Source organism: Cervus elaphus, chromosome 31 (genome assembly GCF_910594005.1).
Source record: "Cervus elaphus chromosome 31, mCerEla1.1, whole genome shotgun sequence".
In the NCBI taxonomy this organism is placed as follows: Eukaryota; Metazoa; Chordata; class Mammalia; order Artiodactyla; family Cervidae; genus Cervus; species Cervus elaphus.
Window position 1 is genome coordinate 45,029,216 of NC_057845.1, and position 25,459 is coordinate 45,054,674.

Consider the following 25,459-nt stretch of genomic DNA (forward strand, 5'->3'; position numbering starts at 1 on the left):
GTATTTTTAAGACAGGAAACAGCAAAGTTCCTGTGTTTATCCGACACAGTGGACACTTAGGCAGCATAAATGTAAATACAGACAGATACAGGCGTGTATATTTATCACTCTGCTAAGACGTCTGTGTCTCAGGATTGAAGGATACAGGGGTGTAGGCCAATGCTTTTTATTCCCAGTCGGCACCAAAAATGTTGCCCAGATTATAATTTGAGGACAGAAAAATGGCTTCAACATCTCTTTCCGTTTGGGATTGGAGACCCGGCCAAAAGGCATGTTGGCAAACGCTTACTAAGTTGGGCAGAGGCGGGCCCGTGTGCACCTCCCGGTGGCGCCGGGGTTGGGGCTGGCGCGGGGTTGGCGCGGGGTCGGGCGCTGGGCGGCGGGAGGGCTGCGTGGCGCGTTTCTGCCGGCACTTCCTACTCCGCGGAACCGGGCCGACCAGTTCCCAACGCCGCCTCCTGCCTCTTAGCCCGCCTTTGCGGGCCAGGCCCACGTCGCGCGCCCTCTTCCCCGGCGCCGAGGCCGGGCTGGGGGCGCGCCGAGGCAGAGCCGGTCCGGGCATCTCTCGGCGGGCGGCCCGGGCGGGGGACCCCAGGGCAGGGGACGCGGGCCGGAAGGCGGGAGACGGCCCCCCGGCCGGTTTCTAGGTGAAGGGGAGGAAAACAACCGGCCGGGCTGGGCGGGGCCGGGCGGGCGGGGCGAGGGCGGAGGGCACACATTGCTTCATCCTGTACATTTTACTGGAAACCGGGCGCATCCGGAGGAGGGGCCGGGAGGCGGTCCCGACGCCGCCAATGGCCCCGCGGGACGCGGGAGGCCGGCGAGGCGGGGACCCCGTCTCTCCGCCCCTGGGCTCGAACGCCGGTTAAATAGTGGGGCGCTCCGGGTCCGCGCCCGTGCCCGCGCCGTCCTCCCTCCGACACCCGGACCCCGTTGGAGCTAGTGCCATAGCCACAAGCGGGAGGCAGCCGCGCGCAACGAGCCGGGGGCGCAGCTGTTTGGGGTCCCCGAGCGCCGAGCCCGGGAGCATGATCGTGGACAAGCTGCTGGACGACAGCCGCGGCGGAGAGGGGCTGCTGGACGCGGCCGGCGACTGCGGCCTCATGACCAGCCCGCTCAACCTGGCCTACTTCTGCGGCCCGTCGCCGCCCGCCGCCGCCCCCGGCGCCTGCGACGGGGGCTGCTCGGCGTCTGGGCCCTCGGCGCCAGGCTCGCCCGGCTCTGACTCCTCCGACTTCTCCTCCGCCTCGTCCGTGTCCTCCTGCGGGGCGGTCGAGTCCCGGCCGAGAGGCGGCGCCCGCGCCGAGCGGCTGCAAGGTACCCACCGGCCCCGGCGGGGCGACCCCCGGACCCCCGTCGGCCCACGCCCGGGGAGGGGGGTGGTCTGGGCTGCCCGGCTGTGAAGTACCCCGGCCAGAGTTTAGCGGGGGTTCTGCGCCTGCCTTAGCGGCGGTACATGATCACACTGGTCGTCATTCTTAGGCCACGACTGGATGCCTTGCCCTGTGCTGGGCGTTTAATATCCCTCGATGCCCTTTGACCGTCTGTGAAATCCGGCTGCCATCGGCTGGCCTGTTAGCTGGAAACACACGGCTCTGATATGGGGGGTGTAGAAATGGGCCACGTTGGCTTTTCTCTTTGTTTTCTTCTTTTAAAAAACACCTTTATTAAGCTATAATCCACATACTCTGGCGAGGTTTTGGAGCCGATGTAGGTGTACCTTTTTCTCATGGCTGTTTTAGTGAAAGGCTGTAGCGGGCGATAAGGGTTTGAGTGCAAGGTTGAAGGTCTTGATTTATTTCTTCCTACGTACGTTATTTGTGAAAATTTTTACGTAGAAGGACTTTATAAAGAAAAGAAACGGATATTATCAAGATGTGAGACGAAGCTGGGCTGAAAACCAACGTACACCTCGAGTTTGATTTTCCGAAGCCTGCCCCGAATTTCTGCGGTCTTGTTTTTGTTTTCTGTGCTTTAGAGTGGTTGAGTTGTATGTAGCAGAGAAAGGCGTAATGTTTCCGGTCGTCCGCTGTGAATTGTTCGTTTCTTTTCTTAATGAACGGAGTTGCATAATTTGGGGGAAAACAGGATGCCACTGTGGGTAAACCAAAGAACGTCTAGATAAATCTCACATTTTGGAAAATGTAATCAGCATGTTTTAAAGAACGTTCCCTTTCAGGTGTTCCCCGCTGCTAGCCATTCCTGTTTTGGTTGCGTTTTAAAGTGTGATTTGTCATTTTCATTTAAAAAAGTGATTCAAACCACTCGACTTTATAAATGCTTTCTGTATTTTGAGTGTGCAGTAAATGCTAAAATTGTATGTTTATGTAAACCTTTTCCCCCCTCCTCATTTGGCCTTCATCTGGCTGAAACTATTTTACTAGTTCTTTGGTTTACCATAGGGGATTTCTGAAACTGAATTTTTCTCCTTGTGACGTTGAATTTTTAACTGTGTCATTCCAGAGAGATGCTGTGTTAGATTCTGGCAAAGTATTTCTGGACTTAAACGTAAAGCTGGATGTTTAATTTACCCTATCGAGTTGTTTCTCTCATATGTTTGATTACACACACATATATATATGTTTAAATTATGCCTTGTTTTTTGTCCCATTTTATTTTTTCTACTCTCGGTGTAATTGCTGAATTATTCATTTCCTGATCTGTGTGTGTTTACTCTGTTCAGCTCATCCCAAGAGGTTGTGACATGGTAGAGGTCAGAGTGGAATGCTCTACTCATGTGCTACGTTTTAAAGTGTATTTGAAGCTTAAATATGAAATGAGATTATTTCCTTTTTACTTAGAAGGCCTCTGTGAGCAATTCCGTAAACAGTCGGTGAGGGGAAATCCTGTGTGTGTATATGAAAATTTGTTTAAGCTTAGTGAATTTAAAGCAGCTTTCTTGGCATAGCTGAACTGAGGGAAGTAATAAACTAAGACATTATTAATTGTTAGGCTTTGGTAAATTGTTTTGTGCCTTCTTAGGTGAGTGGAATTGATAGACTTTTAAAATTTCTGTGTGGACAGAAACCCTTTGGTTTGGAAAGCTAAAAATTCATCATTTAGCCATTGCTCTCCCAGGTTTTTTTTTTCTTTTCTTTTCTTTTTTTTGCTCTTCCAGGTTTTTAAAAAATCTAGAATAATTACAGATTTACGAGAGTCAGGGTGGCAAAATCTGCAGTCCTCTCTCATGCGTATTTAGGGCTGAGAGACAGAGAACTAATTTGGGTTTATCCCTTGTTTCTGGGGACCCCTGAAATGACATTTTTATGAGCTTTAATTCCTTAGGGTGCCTGGTGGGGAAAGGTATCAGGCAACATAGAATCCTTCAGTAGGGCTGGGGGCTGACATTTCAAGGTCATTGGCCGGGGTGAATTGAAGAGGCTTTGTGGTCTGTCAGTTGGGAACTTTATCACGTTGGACAGCTGTGCGTTTGAAGTTACTAATATTCATGTCTTTGAAGACACTCACTTGGGATATGTTTTTGTTTTTATCAGTTGAGCCCCATATGGGGGTTGTAAGGCAGCAGAGAGGACCCTTTCAAGGTGTTCGTGTGAAGAACTCGGTGAAGGAACTCCTGTTGCACATCCGAAGTCATAAACAGAAGGCTTCCGGACAAGCTGTCGATGATTTTAAGGTGGCACCTAATCTTATTTGTTTTGGGTTGGGTGGCAGGGGGTCAGTCTGTTAGGGTTATTACTTTCATAGACCACAGAGCACAAAGGACAGAGAGCATGTTTGTCCTGCTCTCTGCTAGATTCCTGTCGCTGGGCCCAGCGCTGGGCACTTGGCATGTGTGCAAGAGAGATTTAATGAATGTGTAAATGAAGGCAAGTTAGGGGCAAGGAAATTAATGTGGTTCAGTTAAATGGAACATTTTGATTAGAAAGGGAAAACTTAAGTGGCCTTATTAATTTTATCTTGACCCAAGTTGAATGAGGTGAAAATGCAAATGGGGGAAGTTGTAAGGTCGGATGGAAATTAACATAGAAAAGAAATACTGTTAGAATGATGTAGCATAGGTTCATGGCAAACCACAAAGAGTGGTAGAGATATCTGTTTATTGATATATGTTAATCAGGAAACCATTTATCACACACTAAATTGGAAACGTTTTTTTCCCTTATAGAACCAAGGTGTGAACAGAGAGCAATTCACAGGTAAGGGTTACCTCTATTTATAATATTATGGAGGCTCTAGGGTAAAATAGTACACTGTGATTAGGGGCAAAATTTTGTGAAGTAAAATGGTCACAGATTCCATGTTCCTTTCTCAGGTACAGAAGTGAAGAACACAGTATCATATAGTGGGAAAAGGAAAGGCTCTGATCCTCTGTCTGATGGACCAGCTTGCAAAAGATCAGCCTTGTTACATACCCAGTTTTTGGTATGTCTCACTGTTTTCCTCTGAATACCCTTCAGAAATTATTTTTGGAATAATTTTGGAAGAGAATGTGCAACTTCCTTTTTCTTGCTTTCCAGACACCGCCTCAAACACCCACACCCGCGGAGAGCATGGAAGATGTCCATCACAGCGACTCCAAGCAGGACAGCTGTGCCGATCTGCTTCAGAACATTATCAACATCAAGAACGAATGCAGCCCGGTCTCCCTAAACACTGTCCAAGTTAGCTGGATGAGCCCCGTGGAGGTCCCTCAGGGGTCCCCCCACGAGCAGTGTCAGGAGCTCCACAGAGGGCCGGTCTTCTCTCCACCTCAGAAATACCAGCCCTTCCAAGTCGGCAGCTCCCCACACGTGATGGATCAGGCTCCCGTGTACCAGTATTCACCACAGAACCCGAGCGTGCAGCCGCCGGCCCAGCACTACGCCCACGGTCCAGCCCTGGAATACAGCCCTTATTCCAGAACTGCCCAGTCCCCCAGCTATGAGCCACACTTGTTTGGTCGGGAACCACAGTTCTGCCTGGACCAGAGTTTTGCACCCCTCCTAAGTGATCCCCGGGAATCTGAGAATATTGCCATTCCCCCTCAGACTGTTCCCAGCGTTCAGCAGCCAATTGACACCCACCTACAGAATTTCAACCTGATGCCACCAGGCGCCTGTGAGGCCCTGGCAAGGCCGGATGCAGGCTCTGCCCCTTTAAGCACGCCGCTGCCCTTCCCGAACCTTGGCGGAAATCCAATGAACACCACACAGTTAGGGAAATCATTTTTTCAGTGGCAAGTAGAGCAGGAAGAAAACAAATTGGCGAATATCTCCCAAGACCAGTTTCTTTCAAAGGATGCAGATGGTGACACGTAAGTATATCCTTTTATGTCACTGACCTAATTTGGTAAGCCTTGGTTGTTGGCCAAGGTGGGCACAGGGGTATGCCAACTTAGGTCTGAGTAAGTGATTGGCTAATCTAGTTGACTAGTGGAGGCAGAACAATAGCTCATATTTCAATGAAGAGTTTTCTTTATGGATTGGTTTTTTTTTTTTTTCCCCCGGTTGAACAAATTACCTGTTCCAAATTAATAAAAATGTATTTGGCCTCTTTGATTTTGAAAGATTAGCACAGATTATGTCTGTAGAGCAGTCAGTTAGATCATAGTTGGTTGGTCATGATCAACCGTGAGTTGATTTGTAGGTTGATTACGGATCTGTCCTCACATCTTTGTGAACCTGGGCAAATTGTTTAAGCTCTCTGTACTTTAGTTTCTGGGCATGTAAAATGGTACTATCTTCCCCATTGGGATTTTATGAACATTAAAAATGTTGGATTTAATGCAATCAACATGGTACTTGGCGTACTTCTTTCTGGTAACCTACTTCATCTTGTAACACAGATGGGTATTGTCAGCATAGCAGAAAAGACAAATTATGCTCTGTACTGTTTCGTTTTTCATGCTGTTTATGGGGTTCAGGAGATAGTGAAGGATAGATAAGCCCGGCAAGCTGCTGTCCATGGGGTCACAAAGAGTCGGACACAATTTAGCAACGGGACAGCAATAGTAGCAGCTGTTTCATTTGAGTATACCAGCACATCAAGAAAGGGGCTAAAGGAAGAATTTTTTTTAAAAGATGAGCTCAGTGAAATCAGAAATAATTTACCTCTTTTCCTTTTCTTTCCCCCAGGTTCCTGCATATTGCTGTTGCCCAAGGGAGAAGGGCTCTTTCCTATGTCCTTGCAAGAAAGATGAATGCGCTTCACATGCTAGATATTAAAGAGCACAATGGACAGGTGAGGATGTTTTCTTTTTTAAACTGGAGGGAAATAGCTTTCAATGTACTGAAGTCTTTACAGGAGGCTTCAGTACTTCTTGAGCCTTCCTCCCCTCCCCCAGGTAAGGATCTCAACAGAGGGACATGGCAAAGGTGTGGTCAAGATGATAGCTGGTCTCATATTCCAGTGTAGATTATTTCAGAGTTCCAGACCAAAAGAGTTGAGTTAATATTAACTTTGGGATGTTGACTTTGTCACTGCCAACCTTGAAGTTATTAACGTTAACTTTGTAGTCATTTGACCAGAGACTTAAGGAGGTGTAATAAAGCCTCACCCTAAGCTTATTTTAGTTTCCTTGTATTACAGTATCCTACAGCTTATTAATAGGATTTATTTTTTCTATGTGGGTCTTTTCCCCTTCAGTCCTAGTTTAGGTTCATATTCCTTGTTGTGATAGTTTTATAATTTTCAAAACATCTATTTTTTTCCCTCTGCACGTCCGCAGAGTGCCTTCCAGGTGGGAGTGGCCGCCAATCAACACCTCATCGTGCAGGATCTTGTGACCCTCGGGGCGCAGGTGAACACCACCGACTGCTGGGGGAGGACGCCCCTCCACGTGTGTGCCGAGAAGGGCCACTCCCAGGTGCTTCAGGTAAGAGGCAGCAAGCCAGGCCCCCGTGACCACAGGGCCACAGAGGCAGGGCTTAGAAACCAGAAGCTGGGTGCAGGTTGCCTGTTGCAATACTGTCTTCTGAGTGGACCTGTTCCTTTCTTGGGACACTTGTAGATAAGTATTTGGGAGCACTTGTCTTGTGCTGAGTTAAAAGTCTACTTTTAAATCCTGCAGGCAATTCAGAAGGGAGCAGCAGGGAGCAACCAGTTTGTGGATCTGGAGGCAACTAACTATGATGGTAAGCAGTGGGCATGTTACTGGGTGAAGAAGCATTCAGAGAGCGGGGCCCTGTAGTTCCAAGGGCATTAAGTTCAATACCAAGAAGGAAGGGAGTTAATGAAAGCCCGGATATTCTACAGATAAAGTTAGCGCTAAGACCCAATGGAGGAAATCCTCAGATTTCCCTAGTGGTTCTTGTGGAGCCCATACACAGGTCACATAGATGCTACCCCCAAGGTGAGTAATTACAGAACAACTAAAAGAGTTGATGGGAGGCTTGACCTCTGCTTTCTTAAACTTTTTTCTAGGCCTGACCCCTCTACACTGCGCAGTCTTAGCCCACAATGCTGTGGTGCATGAACTCCAGAGAAATCAACAGCCCCACTCACCTGAAGTTCAGGAGCTTTTGCTGAAGAATAAAAGTCTAGTTGATACAATTAAGTGTCTGATTCAAATGGGAGCAGCAGTGGAAGCTAAGGTAAATTCACAGAAGTTTTTAGACATGGATGTGGGAGAGAAGTGGTTATAGCAGAAGAGCTTGTTCCCAAGTAGAGATTAAAACTTTTTCCTCTTTTTATTTTCTCCCCCCACCTTTTTAAAAAATTAATGGAGTGAGTAGCAATGTATGGATAGTTAAGGAGCTTAGATTTTAAAAGGTCACCTCATTTGCTTTCTTGATTTGTGTTTAATCTATGGCTTCTCATTCAGAAAATCATTCAGCTGTGCAATGAATTTGTCTTTATTTGAAAGGAAAAGAATATGCTTGAAACTGATACTTTCATCTTGGCTTCAGTTGTCATACACAGATAATAAAGGCATTGCATTTCGTAGGGGTTTCGTCATTGTTGTGGAATCTGGACTTAATCTTCTGTTGTTTTAAACTGGAAAATATTTTGTTATCTTTAAATCTGAGGTTTTTTTACTGAATATCTGCTGTGTGCAAGACACAGAGTTAGGGGCTCTACGGGAAGATGCCTAAATCATAAGCCCCTTGGGTCCTTGGGGAGCTTACTGTCTAGTAGAAATGGTGAGAGAGATAGCTAACTATAAGTCTACAGGATGGCCACCTGGAAACACAGGCAGATAACGCAGTAAATGGTTTCTTGTACTATATTACTGCACTCGATAAAACAGTGTAGTCTGTTTCTACATTTTATGGCACCTGGTGTAGAAGGGTAGATGTGATAAGAGGCATGTAGGCAAATGCAAGGGAATTTCAAAGGAGAAATGAGATTTCCTGGAGCTTGGAATGAAAGAAGGGTTTGTGCAGAAGGGCTGACTTCAAGGGAGTCTCCACGGGTGAGTCAGACGTAGGCGAGACTGGGTGAGAAGCGCGTGTCTAGGGTGTGGTGTCAAGATGTTCATTTTCTTCCGCCTCTTGTCTTTGACAAGGACCGTAAAAGTGGCCGTACAGCCCTGCATCTGGCAGCTGAAGAAGCAAACCTGGAACTCATTCGCCTGTTTTTGGAACTGCCCAGCTGCCTGTCTTTTGTGAATGCAAAGGTACTTTTAGGAATACTCGAGAGCTGCGCGAGAGTTGGAATGACCTTCTTTATACATTCTTCAAGCTTTTGAGCTGCTTTTGTGAAAGTCTCCCATCCTCACGGGTGTCCTTTCTCTTGGTCTTCAGGCTTACAATGGGAACACCGCCCTCCATGTCGCCGCCAGCCTGCAGTATCGGGTGACGCAGCTGGATGCAGTCCGCCTGTTGATGCGGAAGGGAGCAGACCCAAGTACTCGGAACTTGGAGAACGAACAGCCAGTGCATTTGGTTCCTGATGGCCCTGTGGGAGAGCAGGTGAGGGCCCAGAAGGGAAAGACGTACTTGCAGGCGCTGTCCTGAAGCGTAAGGGCGGTGGGCCAGCTGGCAGTCTTCAGGTGGCCTCTGTCGGCACGTGCGTCTCAGCAGTTGTCGTCGTTGCCCTTTGGAGTCAACTGCTTTGTTTCCAAAGGAAGAGTAAGACGTTTAAGGGCGTATCCGTGGACCCCAAATGCTTAGGAGTCAGGCAGTCTTTCCTTTTCTTCCAAGATACAAACTTAGGTTTGAACTAAGTCAGAATGGTTTGACGTCTGGCAGTTGATGAAAGAGGAGGAAGCAAGGTTCCTGTAGACACTAAGGAGATAGAAACTAGTTTTGTGAGTAAGTGATGAACCTTCAAATAGTGTGGGTATTAGATGAGTCAGTATCTGTAGAGTGTTCAGAATACTTCCAGACACCTGAGTGCTCAGTAAACGTTAGCTGTTAACAATGATTTCTGTCTGCTAATTGATCCTAAGTAAAAAGTGGGAAAGTTATTTATGTAATTTTGAACCTAGAAATAGTTTATACTTTAAATAGAATTATGCTTTACTTATCATATGATTCTATATTACATTTGGAGATTGAACAGTTTCATATGACTTAACTTTTCCTGATAATAAGAGCTGACTCTTTAAGAACTTAAAAGGTTTTTGATGAAACTTTTCCCCTGGAGGAAATGAGGTGATTGTGGCTGTAGGTCATAATATATTGTAATAATCACAAAATAAAATACATGGAATGCAATTTAGCCTTTTCTTTGATTTACAGCTCTCATTGTGGCCACAATGTTTTGGTAACTCATATTTGTAGATTTCTTGATAGCTGAAAACAAATCTCTTGATAACTTGTAGAGTTATCTCTTGATAACTTGTAGTGGTATATCATACCACCTAATAGTTAGGAAAACTTTGCAGGATGAAGGTTAAACTGGAAAGAATGAGATTCAGAGTGGTTCCAGGCACAGGAACCATCCTTAAATAGTAAATGACAGAGTCCTAAGTGTTATCCTCTGCTTCACTGTTTGTGGTGTGCATTCATAGAGTGATGTTCTCAGGGAGTATCGAGCATGCAAAGTTGCTTAACTCTTTGCTAAATACATGTTCTCAGATTATTCTTCTTTCTGCTTTTGTATTTTTCTTTCTCTCTGTTTGGAGAGAGGATCTTTTCCTTTGCTTTTATTGTCAGACTACAGTCGTTGTGTCTCCTTCTGGTAGCTATCAACTGCATCCCTCACTCCAGTCTTCTTTCTTTTGATTTGTTGCTTCTAATCTCCTGTGGCCTGAGAGACATGATAAAACTTGTCAGGCTGGGGTATAAAATCAATGATTAGACTCTCAGTGAGCCTAGGGGCTTTCCTGTGATCCATACAGTCATGCTCAGATGCTTTCATTCTTGGCTATCTTGATAGCTATCTTGACTCGAAGGACATTATAATTTACTTATTTCTGTAAGAAAGACTCTGGGTTCTTAGTTGAGGCTGACATCAAGGTAGGTGAGATATTATAATCATGATTACTGCCTTGTTTTACATGTTCTCACAAATAACAGAAGATTAGGAAAGGAATATAGGTCTTTGTTAAAAACAGTTGGAGATGTTCAGCTTCAGATAATTTTTTTCATGGAGATGCTTTACTTTCTGGTACTCAAAGATCACTATAGGAGACCTGTAGTAAACCTTAAAAGAAGTTGTAGTATTTTTTTTTTTCAAGTCCCCTTAAAATCTTGACACATACTGTTGGGTATTTCTTCATACACTTACTTATAAGTAGGCAGGAGTTACATATAGAAGAAAGGAAAGAAACTCTGAAGAGGTGGTACTTTGATTGTAAAAAAGAAACCTCACAAATCCTGTTGGTTTCCTTTCCAGATCCGACGTATCCTGAAGGGAAAGTCCATTCAGCAGAGAGCTCCACCGTATTAGCTCCGTGGGCTTGGAGCCTGGTCGGCAATACTCACTGTCAGTTAGGCAGTCCTATTGTATCTGTACATAGACCATTTGCTTTGTATTGGCAAATGTAAGTTGTTTCTATGAAACAAACATATTTAGTTCACTATTATATAGTGGGTTATGTTAAAAGAAAAGGAGAAAAATACCTAATTCCTCTTGGCAGATTTTAATATTTCATGCCCAGGTATCTGGGATCTGGACATCTGAATTTAATTATGGTAAAATCGACTTCAATTAACAGTAGCTTTTTGGCCCTGATTTGTGGTATCAGGTACTACTCATGTAGCTATCGCCAGTTTAAAAGGAAAATCGTTAACTTTTTTTTTGAAGAAAAATGAAAGCATTTGAAAGTTAAAAGGTAAATCTGGACATAGCCTTGAGGCTTCGTTTGGCCTGATACATACAGTACCTGATGGTTACCGGTGTTGGAAAGTCTCTGTAGTAACTGGACTGGATGAAAGGTACCATGGTTAAAGTTTGATCTTTGAAGACTGTATATAATTGTTATTTTTGTCTTTTAAAATATTTTACATATATGGTCATTAACATGACCACATTTGAAATGTGTAAATCAATAAAATAGAAAAAAAACAAGTGGATTTTCACTGTTTTTAAAAATTATTTGCCTTCAAAGGAGCTGTGTGAGCACCACCTCTGTAGATGAAACGGAGAATTGTTCCCTTAGTGGCTGGCAGAACTCTGGCTTGTAAACATGCTTTCAGATGAGATATATTATTTGTAGGGAACTGCATGCTGTTAAAGAGAACACCTCTTTAAGACTCACTTTCTAGAATTTTGACTTCCTGCTCTGTTGGAGTTTTTGTTTTGACTTTATAAGAACAACAGAAAGTCAATGTTGAAACATGTTTTACTGGTTTTCTGTTGTCAGATAATGATAATGCACCAAGATGTTCTATATTACCATTCAGAAAAAAATGTTTTTTAGTAACTTGAATTATATTAATATTATTTTGCTTATCTCTTGCATACTCTGAGTAACATATTTGGCTTTGATTGCACATTAATTCTTTGTAATAAATTTGATTTATGAAAAACCTCTATCTTTTTTTCTTTTAAATGAGAAGTGTCATAAGCAATTGACTGACTAATCATCTTTGTAGTTAAGTACGTAAATCCTTTTAAAATAGATAACCTTTGGATCGATCACATTGTTTGACCCAGTATGTCTTGTGGACAAAAGTTAGTTATGGTTATTTGGTATCTGAAAGTATGGCTGTTATGTGAATCTGTCCATTCACAATGGAAATACTCATGCATTGCTTTAAATAAACATTAATTGAATAATACTGTTCTTAAGGATGTGAATTTTCTTTTCCTAGACCTTATATATATTTCCCAAGGTTGAAAAGAGCTGTTAATCACTAATCTTAAACCTTTAAATGAGCCAATATATATTAATTTGGGTTTTTTTTTCAGAGTGTGTTTCCTAGTTATATAATCTTTAACATGAAAAAGCTCTTTGTCAAGTTCATTAGTAGAGATTTACTAGGTTCTGAAAATATCATGGATGTTTACTAGATACTATTGATCATTTAGAAGTTTATGTGTTAAAAAATATTAAGTCTTTATGACTGTTTTTCATACTTTATTTTGTGGGAACATAGAAAAAATGATTTGGAGATTACCAGGATCATTCTGGGAGATGTAAATGTGGGGACAGCAGTAAGTGGGCTCCCTCCCTTTCCCAACATGTCATTTTGATCAGTGAGAACAAACGCATCAATGTCTGTCAACATCAGTCAATCACTGCACATACATTCTAGATCTAGTACCCTCCTTTGAGAATGTGATGTGCATATAAACACAAATTAATTAACTGAAACAGTACTTAGCAAGCATGTGATAGTGTGTGTATCTGTGCGTGCAACGCTGTCTGATAGATAATAGGAGGTATTCAAAGACATATTTCTTAATTAAGGTACGTATGTAGGAGACATGACATGTACTTGATTAGCAAAAAGAGGAAGAAATATAAAGATTCAAAGAGAAAAACTTCATATCTGAATGGGGAGAACTAGGGAGACTTCAAGGTAGAGCATTTGAGCTGTATTTTCAGAAGAGCTGAATTTGAATGTTCATGCAAGCGGAGAGGGAGGAGAATGAAACAGAAAACGACATGAACCAAGGCAGTGTTTGGGGGAACCACAAGGGATTCAGTGTAGCTTGACTAGCCAAGCTATTTGGATGGCCAAGAAGTTTCATCTTGTGTTCTACCTCTAACTGGTAATATGAGCAGCATATTGAGGAAGATCTTCAGGCAGTCTAGGGGCTTTGGCAGGAGAGGGTGCTGTAACTGATTATCAAATATCGGCTCTATGGGTATAGAGGGTGGTTCTTGATGGAATGTTCCTCAAAGAGTGACCCCCATGGAAGCCAAGACTACGAGCTCGTTGCTGCAACCTCAGTGCCCAGCCAAGTGCCTGGCATAGAGTAGGAACTTACACTGGTTAAATGAGTGAATGAAGGTATGTCAATCCTGCTTGGGATTCATGGGTTTTTGGGCGAACTGGTGTTTCAAGCCAGACATAAAGTACTAACATAAAATACTAATGAGTTAACGACTATCACACTTCTAACTTAACTCAGCCATGTAACATAACAATGATGTTGATACGTTAATGAAAAATGGCATACCTGGCACTCTTAAAAAAAAAAAATCAGTCCTGTGCAAGGGATTAATTCTAATACTGTAGTTTGGTGTTTCACTAAGGAATTCCCTGAAGTATCAAAGACCAAATCTTCCAGCTCTATTTGTTAATCAAATCAGTCACATTTAAAATCCTTTCTGTATTTTTACTTAATCAGGAGTGGAGAATTTCCTCAAATTCCTCTCAGCTCAGTTCAGTTCAGTCGCTCAGTTGTGTCTGACTCTTTGCGACCCCATGAATCACCAGATGGTCAACACCGAAATCAAATTCCTTTAACCATTGGTAAATGTCAACTTCTTGAACTCAGTACCACTGACTCATCTTCTGATAACATCAGCTCTGTATTGAACGTGACTCCAGGGGAGAAACCGACTTCAGTGACTAAGTTCTTGTTGGTCTCTCCGAGATATGGCCCAGGTACGAGGCTTTATGCATTAGTTGCAACCAGATGACTGGGTGTTTGGTTTTCCTGCTAGTGCCCAGGATTTGTCCTTGACGGGAGGGGAGGGGCCATCTTACTCCTTATCAGAAGCTCCACACCCAGCACAGTATCTGACACGTCGGACACGTTCAAAAAACCTCGAATAGCCAAAGTAATCTTGAGAAAGAAGAATGGAACTGGAGGAATCAACCTGCCTGACTTCAGACTCTACTACAAAGCCACAGTCATCAAGACAGTATGGTACTGGCACAAAGACAGAAATATAGATCAATGGAACAGAATAGAAAGCCCAGAGATAAATCCATGAACCTATGGACACCTTATCTTTGACAAAGGAGGCAAGGATATACAATGGAAAAAAGACAACCTCTTTAACAAGTGGTGCTGGGAAAACTTGTCAACCACTTGTAAAAGAATGAAACTAGAACACTTTCTAACACCATACACAAAAATAAACTCAAAATGGGTTAAAGATCTAAATGTAAGACCAGAAACTATAAAACTCCTAGAGGAGAACATAGGCAAAACACTCTCCGACATAAATCACAGCAAGATCCTCTATGACCCACCTCCCAGAATATTGGAAATAAAAGCAAAACTAAACAAATGGGACCTAATGAAACTTAAAAGCTTTTGCACTACAAAGGAAACTATAAGTAAGGTGAAAAGACAGCCCTCAGATTGGGAGAAAATAATAGCAAATGAAGAAACAGACAAAGGATTAATCTCAAAAATATACAAGCAACTCTTGAAGCTCAATTTCAGAAAAATAAATGACCCAGTCAAAACATGGGCCAAAGAACTAAACAGACATTTCTCCAAAGAAGACATACAGATGGCTAACAAACACATGAAAAGATGCTCAACATCACTCATTATTAGAGAAATGCAAATCAAAACCACAATGAGGTACCATTACACGCCAGTCAGGATGGCTGCTATCCAAAAGTCTACAAGCAATAAATGCTGGAGAGGGTGTGGAGAAAAGGGAACCCTCTTACACTGTTGGTGGGAATGCAAACTAGTACAGCCGCTATGGAAAACAGTGTGGAGATTTCTTAAAAAACTGGAAATAGAACTGCCATATGACCCAGCAATCCCACTTCTGGGCATACACACTGAGGAAACCAGATCTGAAAGAGACACGTGCACCCCAATGTTCATCGCAGCACTGTTTATAATAGCCAGGACATGGAAGCAACCTAGATGCCCATCAGCAGACGAATGGATAAGGAAGCTGTGGTACATATACACCATGGAATATTACTCAGCCATTAAAAAGAATTCATTTGAATCAGTCCTAATGAGATGGATGAAACTGGAGCCCATTATACAGAGTGAAGTAAGCCAGAAAGATAAAGAACATTACAGCATACTAACACATATATATGGAATTTAGAAAGACGGTAACGACAACCCTATATGCAAAACAGAAAAAGAGACACAGAAGTACAGAACAGACTTTTGAACTCTGTGGGAGAATGTGAGGGTGGGATGTTTCGAGAGAATAGCATGTATATTATCTATAGGGAAACAGATCACCAGCCCAGGTGGGATGCATGAGACAAGTGCTCGGGCCTGGTGCACTGGGAAGACCCAGAGGAATCGGGTGGAGAGGGAGGTGGGAGGGGGGATCGGGATGGGGAATACGTGTAAATCCATGGCTGATTCATATCAATGTATGACAAAACCCACTGAAATGTTGTGAAGTAATTAGCCTCCAACTAATTTAAAAATAAATAAATAAATAAATACTTCTTAAATCGAATTTAATTTCATGGCTTCCTTTTTAGTTTATATTTTCTCTATATTTTATACCTCAGTGTACAGACATTTTTTCATATGGCATTTATGATTTAATTCTGAAAGACGTTTTTCTTCAGCTGTGCACCAAGTCTGGTTTAGCTTTATCTTCTCAGCCCCCTCGTTCCACCCTTGGTGTCTGGGTAGACTCAGAGACATCGCATGGATGGCACATTTCCTGGAGGACTAAGTGGAGATCACTCTCAAAGTGTGTCTAGCTTTCTTACACGTGTCCTTTGTCCTCCAACCCCTTATCCCCTGGTCCCTCCATCACACTATTCTCCTTGTCTATAAGCCCAAGAAGATTTGGGGATACGAGTACCAGGCAGCTAGCCCAGCTGCTAAATGCCCTAGGTTCAGGGTTTCAGTCTTTTTTTGTTTTTAAACTTTTAGTTTTGTATTGGGGTGCAGCCGGTTAACAAACAGCGTTGTGATAGTTTCAGGTGAACGGCAAAGAGACAAAGCAGCCACACATATATGTACGTATCCATTCTCCCCCAGACTCCCCTCCCATCCAGGCTGCCACATAACACTGAGCAGAATTCCCTGAGATATGCAGTAAGTCCAGGTTGATTATCCACTTTAAATACGGCAGGGTTTACATGTCCATCCCAAACTCCCTATCCTGTACCCACATCCTTCCCCCTAGCAACCATAAATTTGTTTTCTGTGAGTCTCTGTTTTGTAAGTAATTTCATTTGTATCATTTCTTTTTAGATTCCATAAGTAAGGGCTGCATACAATATTTCTCCTCTGTCTGACTTACTTCACTCAGTATGACATCTCTAGATCCATCCAAGTTGTTGCAAATGTCATTATTTCATTCTTTTTAATGGATGAGTGATCATCCATTGTGTCTGCCAATGCAGGATATGCAAGAAATGTGGGTTTGATCCCTGCATCAGTAAGATCCCCTGGAGGAGGAAATGGCAACTCGCTCCAGTATTCTTGCCTGGAAAAATTCCATAGAGGATCCTGGCAAGTTACAGTCCGTGGGTTTGCAAAGAGTCAGACACGACTGAGTACACACACAGCATTCCATTGTATATATGTACTGCATTTTCTTTATCCATTCCTCTGTTGATGGGCAGTGAGGCTGTCAAGCTTTCAGTCTTTGCCTCCCAAGACATCAGCATCTTTTATGACGCTTGTTAATCACGCACATACCTCAGCCCCGCTCCAGACACACTTGAACAGAATCTCCAGGGTTTTTAAGGCTTCCAGCAGGTACGAGTGAAGATGATTCTAGTGCCCAGTTTAGTCTAAATTAATTAGGAAATGCAGATTTTGGAGAGTAGCTGTGACTGGGCGATAGTTATATGGTGGTAACAGAATGGGTTGCTGAAATGCCTATGGGGATGAGGTGGCAAATTGATGAATGCTTGCTATGTGTCAGACGTGTTGGATCCTGTGTTATAGAAACTAGCTTTGAAGGAGCGATTGGGAGTCCGCTAAACTGGTTTTTTTTTTTTGCTCTCAGAAAACACTTTTCTGAGGTCATCTGGCTTTTAATTCTTAGGTGTATTTGTTTCCTAGGGCTGTGTAACAAAGTACAAACTTGGTGGCTTAAGTCACCAGAACAGAGAAATTTATTCTCTTACCGTTCTGGTGGCCAGGCATCTGAAATCAAGGTTTCTCAGAACCACGCTCTTTCCAAAGGCTGTAGGGCAGAGTCCTTCTTCACCTCTTTCAGCTTCTGGCAGCCCCGCACGTTCCTTGGTGGGTGGCAGGGTAACTCCAATCCCCGCCTCCGTCTTCACAGGGACTTCTCCTCCCCTCCCTGCGCTCTCCACTGGGTGTCTCTTATAAGGACACTTGTCATTGGATTTAAGGCCCAGATAGATAATCCGTAATGACCTCATTTTGAGATTCTTTAATTACATGTGCTAAGACTTTTTCCAGTTGAGATCATAGTCATAGGTTCTGAGGTTTATGATGTTTATATCTTTCTTGGGGGTGGGGTGCTAAGTTTAACCTATCGAAAGAAGGTTTATATTCTTCTCTGTTAGCTATTATTTCTCTCAAAGTGATTAAGATGAATATCTCTTTTTGAGCAATCCTGTAGTTTGTCTTCAGAATCTGTGAGGATCTCTTCCACATAATTATTGATTTAATGGATGATACATCATCTCCATTTTATTTATTACCTATAACGCCTGGCATTGATCAGGAACCTCATTTACCATTGATAAACTTTAATAGAAACCATAAAATAATTACCGAGATAAAATTCTAAAAATTATTGTAATGATTTAAAGAACTTTCATTGTTTGAAACTTACAATAAATCTTCTCTGACGATCATTAGTCATTCTACCCTCTGGCACATGTATGAATAAACCTGCTACTCTCCACCTCGGATCACACTACCTAGAGTTGCCCATGTGAGAAACAACATAATCACAAAATGCCTGTATTTTAGATCAACTGACCTTATAATGATAATACCAGAGTAGGCACTCATTGGAAACTGCAGACCTGAAAGTGAAGACTCAACTCAAGGAAAGCCATGGTTTCAGAAAATAAATATTGATCCATTTGGCCAAGTTCCGCTGAAATGTACTTTTTTAGGCCTATTATTTTTTTTTTAAGTGAAAAGGATTCTGCCTATTAATCTGAAGAAAGATTTCAGTAGCTCTGTGGACTTGGTAATTAGATCCAGCATGCATTTCTTGTTGGAACAGCTTAGTATCTCTGGGCTTGACGATAGGTACAAATTTCAGGTTGTGAAATTCTACTAGATGTCTTAACTTAATTGATTTGGGGCGTAAGTTTGAAATTGCTGTTTATTTCCTTAATTCGTGGTATCTTAATTCACACGGCCTTCTCTCTATGTGTGCAGCCAGTGTCTCTTCTCAGGCAGGATTTTAGCTTTAAGTACTTGTGTGAAAGTGTGGGATCCCTCTTGACTGGCTCTCCTGAAAGCCTCAGGTACCCCACTGCCCTGCAGGTGAAGCGCTCCTCACTCTGCACTTAAGTTTCTTCAGTTCAGGCGATTATCCCAGTGCGAGCCTGCCCACTGAGATCTGTCTTTTCAGATTGGCTCCAAATGTTTTTTTACATTGGATATCACTTTCATTCATTTTTTAAAAAGTCTATCTCCCCCACTATTCCCAAGAAGTATTCCTTCCAGAGTTACTTTAAAATTGTCAAAAAATTATCCTTTTTAAAAGGCTCTTGCATATATGGAAGTGAGAATTATTAATCTTAAGGACAGCAATTTTGTCTGGTGTAATTTCTTATGTCTATCTGAATAAAATTTTAAATACATTACTTGGGAAAACAAGCAAGCATTTGAACCTTTTGGGTTCTATGCAAATCTTTCCAGACTTCTGGAAAACTTTTTAAAAAGGTAGATTTCTGGACTCAGCTTGTAGGGAGTTGAAAAATAATATACTATATTACTTTAAGAATAAAAATAACTGAATGAAACTCGTCTAGGTTCTCACAAAATGATTTTTTTGTATAGAGCAAATAGGGCTATATTAGACAGGTAGATTTTTCCAAACAGACCCTCTAAATTTGGTAAAAATCTGTCCAGTTTTTTCTTGTGGTGCAGAAGACAGAGAAAGAGACCTATAGACAGAAATTTAACTTACATTGTTTATTAATTTCCATGCATACTCCAATCATACAAGTCGGTGAAGTGCATTGTTTAAAGCTCAGGAATTTATAGACAGTTACAAGTTCTCTTTTATGCCATTATTCTGTTTCCAAAGCTATAGAATGAGTCAGTTCTGTTTCGTCCCTCAATGGTTATATCAAATCTGTTATCAAGGTCAAATGTATATTGAATTAGTCAATTTTTTTCTATCTTCCCTGCCACCACCCATGTTTAGATTTTCCCGGATTACTACAATAGACTTAAAAAATAATTTTACTATGAAAAATTCAAATATGCTCAAAAGTAGAGAGAATATTATATTGAACACTCATGTCTGGCAGAAAGCTTCACCAATTGTAAGTATTTTGCCATTCTTCCCCCTTATTTTTTTTCTGGAGTATGTTAAAGCCGACTACACTCATCATAGAAAGTCAGTGTGTATATCTAATAGATCAGCAATTTTTGTCCCTGATAGCTTTGTAATTATTCTTTCTCTGATCTCATTTTTCTCACCAGTCCCCAAATTTTCAACCATTTAGTATACTCTTACAGAAACTTAAAAAGTTTTCAAAGGCTCAGCGTTGTTCACTAAATCAGGTGCAAACTCTTGTCCTGGTTCACAAAGCCATCTTACTTTAACTTCCCTCAACTGTCTAACCTTATCTTCTGTTATTCTCCAAAAGCTATCAGGTGGGTCTCCTTGCTGTTCATCAGAGGCTTTGTTTATTCCTGTCTGTAGTCATGCTCTTGCCTACCCAAATTCTGTGCATCCTTGAAAGCTCCGCTTGACTGCCACTTCCTTTATGAAACTTTCCCCAGGTCATACTGACTTCTCTCATGTCTGAACTCTTGGAATTTACACTGAGTTCCTATAACCTTAAATCTGATATGTTTAATGTTATCCCAGTCTTCATAATTGTAATCTGGAAAGTAGACTCTGAATCGCTGACTAGCAGCATTTGTTTTTAAAGACATCTTTAAAATGTTTGAATGAATGCTATCATTAGGGATACAATGAAGGTAAGTAATGCCGGACAAGTGAAGCATCAGTATGGTAGACAGAATTCTGGATGCCCATGACCTCTGCCCCTGGCGTTACTCCTGTGATTATATTATGTTAGATGGCAAAACTAACTTTTCAGTTGTAATTAAGGTTGCTAATCAGTTGACCTTAAACTAGGGAGACTGTTCACCTAGTGCTCCTGAACACTTTAAAAGCGTAGAGTTTTCTTTGGCTGGTCGCAGAAGAGGGAGTCAGAGAGATTCTAAGTCTAAGAAGGATTCAACCCACAGGTATTTACTTTGAAGACAGAGGAAGGTGCCTACAAGCTAGGAAATTCAGGTAGTTCCTAGATATCCAGAAAGAAAGCGGGATCTCAGTTCACATGCCCAAGGACGTGGATTTTGCCAACAACCTGAATAAGCCTGGAAGCAGATTCTTCTTCAGAGCCTTCGGATAAGAGCTCATCCCAGTTGACTATTGAGTTTGTCCTTGTGAAGCTCCGTACAGAGAATATAGCCAAGCCCACCCAGACTTTTGACCTGTGGAACTGTGCGCTTGTAGTAAGCTTTTACACATTTCCTGCTGTTCTTCCTCTCTCTCTCTCTCTTTTTTTTTTTTTTTGTTTTAGTTTCATTGGGGTATAATTGGCATACAGCACTATATAAGTTTAAAGTGTACAGAATAATGACTAGACATATGTAAGTTGCGAAATGACTCTCACAGTAGGTTTACTTAACATCCATCGCCTCATATGGTTATAAAGTTTTTGGTTTCCCTGGGAAACCAAAAGTTTTTGGTTTCTCAAAACCAAGTTCTTATCTGGAGATAAGAACTTTGGGGATGTATGCGCTTAGCAACATTCAAGTAGACAGTAGTGTTAACAACAATCATCATGATGTACGTTACATCCTTACTACTTATTTATCTTTTAGCTGAAAGTTTGTAGCTTTGACCGATTTCACCCAGTTCTCCTACCTCCCATTTCTTGCCTCTGGTAACCACACATCTGTTCTCTTTTTATATGAGTTTTTTTTTTTTTTTTTTAATATTCCACATGTAAATACATAGAACACTACATGAATTTGTGTCATCCTTGTGCAAGGACCATGAAAATCGTTTCTGTATTGTTCCAGTTTTTGTGTATGTACTGCTGAAGTGAGCATCCTGCTATTCTTACTGAGGCTCCAAATTAGTAAGGGAGGTGTTCCAGTAAGCTGAAGCACTCGTTTTAACGCACATGGTCACTGCACAGGCTTAGCAGTGCCCTTTCTCCTGTCCATCAATTTCCCACTTCCTGTAGGAAAATTTTAAGGAAAAGAAAGTCCATCTTGCCTATTGCCTATGTTTTCAAAGTAGTCTATAAGAGATCCTTGAGCAAAAAAGTCTATAAGAGGGTCCTACAGGAGGGTGCTTGAGGAGGGTGATTAGGACAGTCTCTCTGACTGTTAGTAGCATTGGTTCACTGTAAATACTCTCTCTATGTTTGCTGCAAGACTGCTGTTTTGTAGGAAGTATTCTCCTAAACTGCAGCAGCCAAGATATTAGATGGTAGGAGAACTTGTTTATAAAATAAATCCAGACACTCACTTTAGGAACTGGTCAACAAATAGTTACTGAGGATGCTTAGAAATTTGAGACCTGAAGTTACAGTTTCTTCTGCAGCTTAGAATCAGAGATGATGGGCAGGAGTTTTATGATTATTAGTTTAACAAGCTTAAGTTTCTCCTGCCGCGCATATGTAACAAAAACGAATGGTTACATATTCATTTGGGGTGCTTGTGAATGATTCAAAAAGAACTTGTTCCTTACAAAATTTATTGCTGAATGACTCATTACAGGATAACGATGAAAACAAGCCTTCTAATTTAAAGAGTTATGCAAGTATTATTTTAAAAGTCAACTTTGTGGGGTATAATTTCCATACAATAAAATGCATATATTTTAAGTGTCTAGTTAAGTAAATGTATACACTTATATCATCATCATAATTAAGATATACTCATTTTCTCACACCTCCTCATACACAACCTCTGCAGTCACTCTCTCCTCTCAACTATTGTTCCAGGCAACCATTGATTTCACTTTTGTTACTATAGATGAGTTTTGCCTCTTCTAGGATTCATACAAATGGAATCAGACAGTACACATATCTTTTGTATTGAGCTCCTTTCATTCAGCCTGATGTTTTTGAGACTCATTCACAAGGTTGTATTTATTAGTAATTTATATTTTTTATTGCTGAGTAGTATTTAATTGTATTAATAACACAATTTGTTAGCCAAGTGGTGGGTATTTGAATTGTCTCAGTTTTGGGCTATTATGAATAAAATTGCTATGAACACTCTTTGGGTGGAAGTAGGTTATTTCATTTTGGTAAATACTTAGGGATGGTGTAGCTGGTTGATGTGATAAGTATGTTTAACTTAAAGAGACTGTCAAGCTGTTTTTCTAAGGTGATTGCACCATTTTCCATCCTCAATAGCGAGAGAAGATACTATTCTCAGTCTTCCTCAATACTTGGTATTGTCAGCTTTTTGAAAGGGTGTGTATCTTTCCAATATCTTTCCAATGGATATGTAGTGGTATCTGATTATAGCTTTAATTTGCAATTTCCTGATAACTATGATGTTTAACATCTCTTCTTGTGCTCATCCCCACACAGGTATCTTTGGTTAAGTGTCTGTTCAAGTTCTTTTGCTCATCAAAAAATAATTAAACTGTATCATTATTATCAAGTTATAAAAAGTTTGAACTATATTTTGGATATAAGCCTACTGTCACATATGTACTATTGAAACTTCTCTCAACTAGTAACTTGCCTTTCTGTCATTTCTTTAAGAAGTCTGTTTTGCCTCATTTTTCACCTTCTTCTTCTTCAGGGCCTCTAATTACACATATTTAGGCCATTTTCTGCTGTCCTACGGGTCTGTAAAGATCTGTTTATTCTTCAAAATATTTTCTCTTTATTCATTAGCTTGGATAATTGCTATAGATTTGCCTTCCTATGTTCAAGTTCATCGGTGATTGTTTCCCTCTCCTTTCTGACCTACTGTGATTTTTTTTTGTCATTGTAATTATTAAGTTCTAAAATTTCCATTTAGCTCTTCTTTATAGTTTACATTTCTCAGCAGAGTCCTTATCTTTTAACTCATGATGTCCCTATCTGCTTAATTTTTTGAACATATTTAAGCAGTTGCTTAAAAAACCCTTATTTTCTAAAAACGTCAACTCAGTAATTTTGGGACTGATGTTTTCCCCTTAACTGTGGGTCACTTGGCTGTTTTTCGCGTGTCTAGTAATTTTTAAAATTATGTGCTGCCGGTTGTTGGTGGTGCCTTGTGCAGGTTCTGGACTTTTGTTATCTCCCTTGAGAAGTGTTACTGTCTCTTCTATTATGCAGCTCATTTACTTATTGATTACCCAGCACCCTGTACACTTGTTTTCATTCTCTGCTAGAGGACACCTGTTGGAAAACTCAATATGTTTCCCAAGCCCCTCAATTATTGTGGGTCTCAACCTCTCAATTCAGTTTTCACTGCAGATCTTTTAAAGGCTTGGTTTTAGACTTCGTTGGGGTGGATTTTGGGTGGACCTTGCCAGCGCTTCCATGTCTTCTAGCTCTGTTTGGTATCTGGTATGTCTATTCTGTTCTTGTCTCCATGGTGACTGCTCTCCATAGTTACCACATGCCGCAGGCATGTGTATCTTAGCTTTGAGCCAAGGACTCGCAGAGAAACTTCTGCACAAGCTCTGGCTCTCTCCCTTCTCTCTATCCCCAGCACACCTCCTTCACTTTCTGGTGCCCTGCCCTACAGATTCTGATTGCTTCAGCGTTCCTGAACTCTGACCGCTGCCTCTTCAGCTCAGCAGGACCGTTGTGCTCTGTTGGATCCCAGTTTGCTGTCATGGTTGGGCAACGTGCCCTGGTAAAGATCCGGGGAAATCACGGTGCTCACTTCATGCAGTTCTCCTCACTCAAGGCTCATAGTGTTGTGCTTCCTATTGTCTAAAGACAGTGTTTTAAAAAAAATGTCCATTGTCTAAAAACAACGGCTTTATGTGCTAGCTCCAACTTTATTGCTTCTAACAGAAGGGCTATTCCAACATCAACTGCTCCACATCTGGAGGTGAAAGTTTATAAGATGTGCTCTTAAGGATTAAATAAGGTAAAGATGAATGGATTTAACCCCAAAGAGACCCCAAAGCTTCTTTTTGAACTGAAAAGGCTTTAATAGTCATGAGTCCCAAACTATGGCTCAAGACACAGGCCCTACACATAGGAAGTTAGTGTGATGGGGTCGGGTGTAGTTCCTCTAGGTCCAAGAGCCATCTCTTCTCTCTAAGAAATAAAAGGAGGGTCTCTAAAAATAATTGTATAGTAGTAGTGATAGTAATAACAAATTACTATTATTGAGTACTTAATGCTTTAGGTGTTCTTATTAAGGCTTTATTTTTATTAACCAATTTATTCTTTATAATAACCCAGTCTTCAAGTACTAATTACTAACCTGAATATTATAATGACTAATTAATAATCCTGTTTAGAGATGAGGAAATTGTGGTATTGATAGATTAAAAAAACTTTCTTGAGGTGACACATCTGGTAAGTGGTAGATAGAAAGCCTTTTCCAGTTTCTATCATAGAAGTGTTACACAGCATAAAGGATCTTAGAAGCACAGAGTGTATTCATCTGTGAATGAGTAGGTGAGTTTGTGATGGTATTGGTGAGCACATGTGAGCATGTGAGAGTGTGTGTGGGTATGTGAGGGCTCCTATCTCAGGGTCTTCTCAGATGGTGTTCTCTTGATTGCCCATCCCTCTTCATCTTAAATCAACTCAATCTTATCTTTCAGGATTTATTGTCAATATCACTATTTCAAGGATACCTCTTGGGTGTTTTCATAATGTGTTCTTATTTATTTCTTGCTATCACAATTGAATCTACAGAAATATTTATTTAATGGATGTCCTTTCCACTAGACTGTAGGCTCCATGGGGCCTGTTTCCCACCACATCTCCAACATGTAGCACAGTTTCTGGCATGGAGTATGTGCTCAATGTGTATTTGTTAAATGAATGAATGACTGTCCAAGAGCAAGTGACTCTTCTCATGTTGCTATAAACTGATTTACTTT

At 41.4% G+C, this 25,459-nt stretch overlaps 1 protein-coding gene and 1 non-coding gene across 2 annotated transcripts; one reads left to right on the forward strand and one right to left on the reverse strand.

The window, feature by feature from the left end:
- Positions 1–887: 887 nt before the first annotated feature.
- On the forward strand, positions 888–12,115 carry NFKBIZ (NFKB inhibitor zeta). The gene is made up of 12 exons (XM_043892870.1): positions 888–1,317; positions 3,495–3,634; positions 4,127–4,157; positions 4,274–4,383; positions 4,479–5,254; positions 6,075–6,180; positions 6,668–6,814; positions 7,010–7,073; positions 7,363–7,532; positions 8,447–8,557; positions 8,685–8,852; positions 10,723–12,115. Exons 1-12 carry the CDS (start codon positions 1,029–1,031, stop codon positions 10,774–10,776), a joined length of 2,166 nt encoding a protein of 721 aa, XP_043748805.1. The 5' UTR covers positions 888–1,028; the 3' UTR covers positions 10,777–12,115.
- Positions 12,116–21,381: 9,266 nt separating this feature from the next.
- Positions 21,382–21,486, reverse strand: LOC122687654. Its single transcript, XR_006339218.1, has one exon. It is a non-coding gene; the product is annotated as a U6 spliceosomal RNA (small nuclear RNA).
- Positions 21,487–25,459: the final 3,973 nt, after the last annotated feature.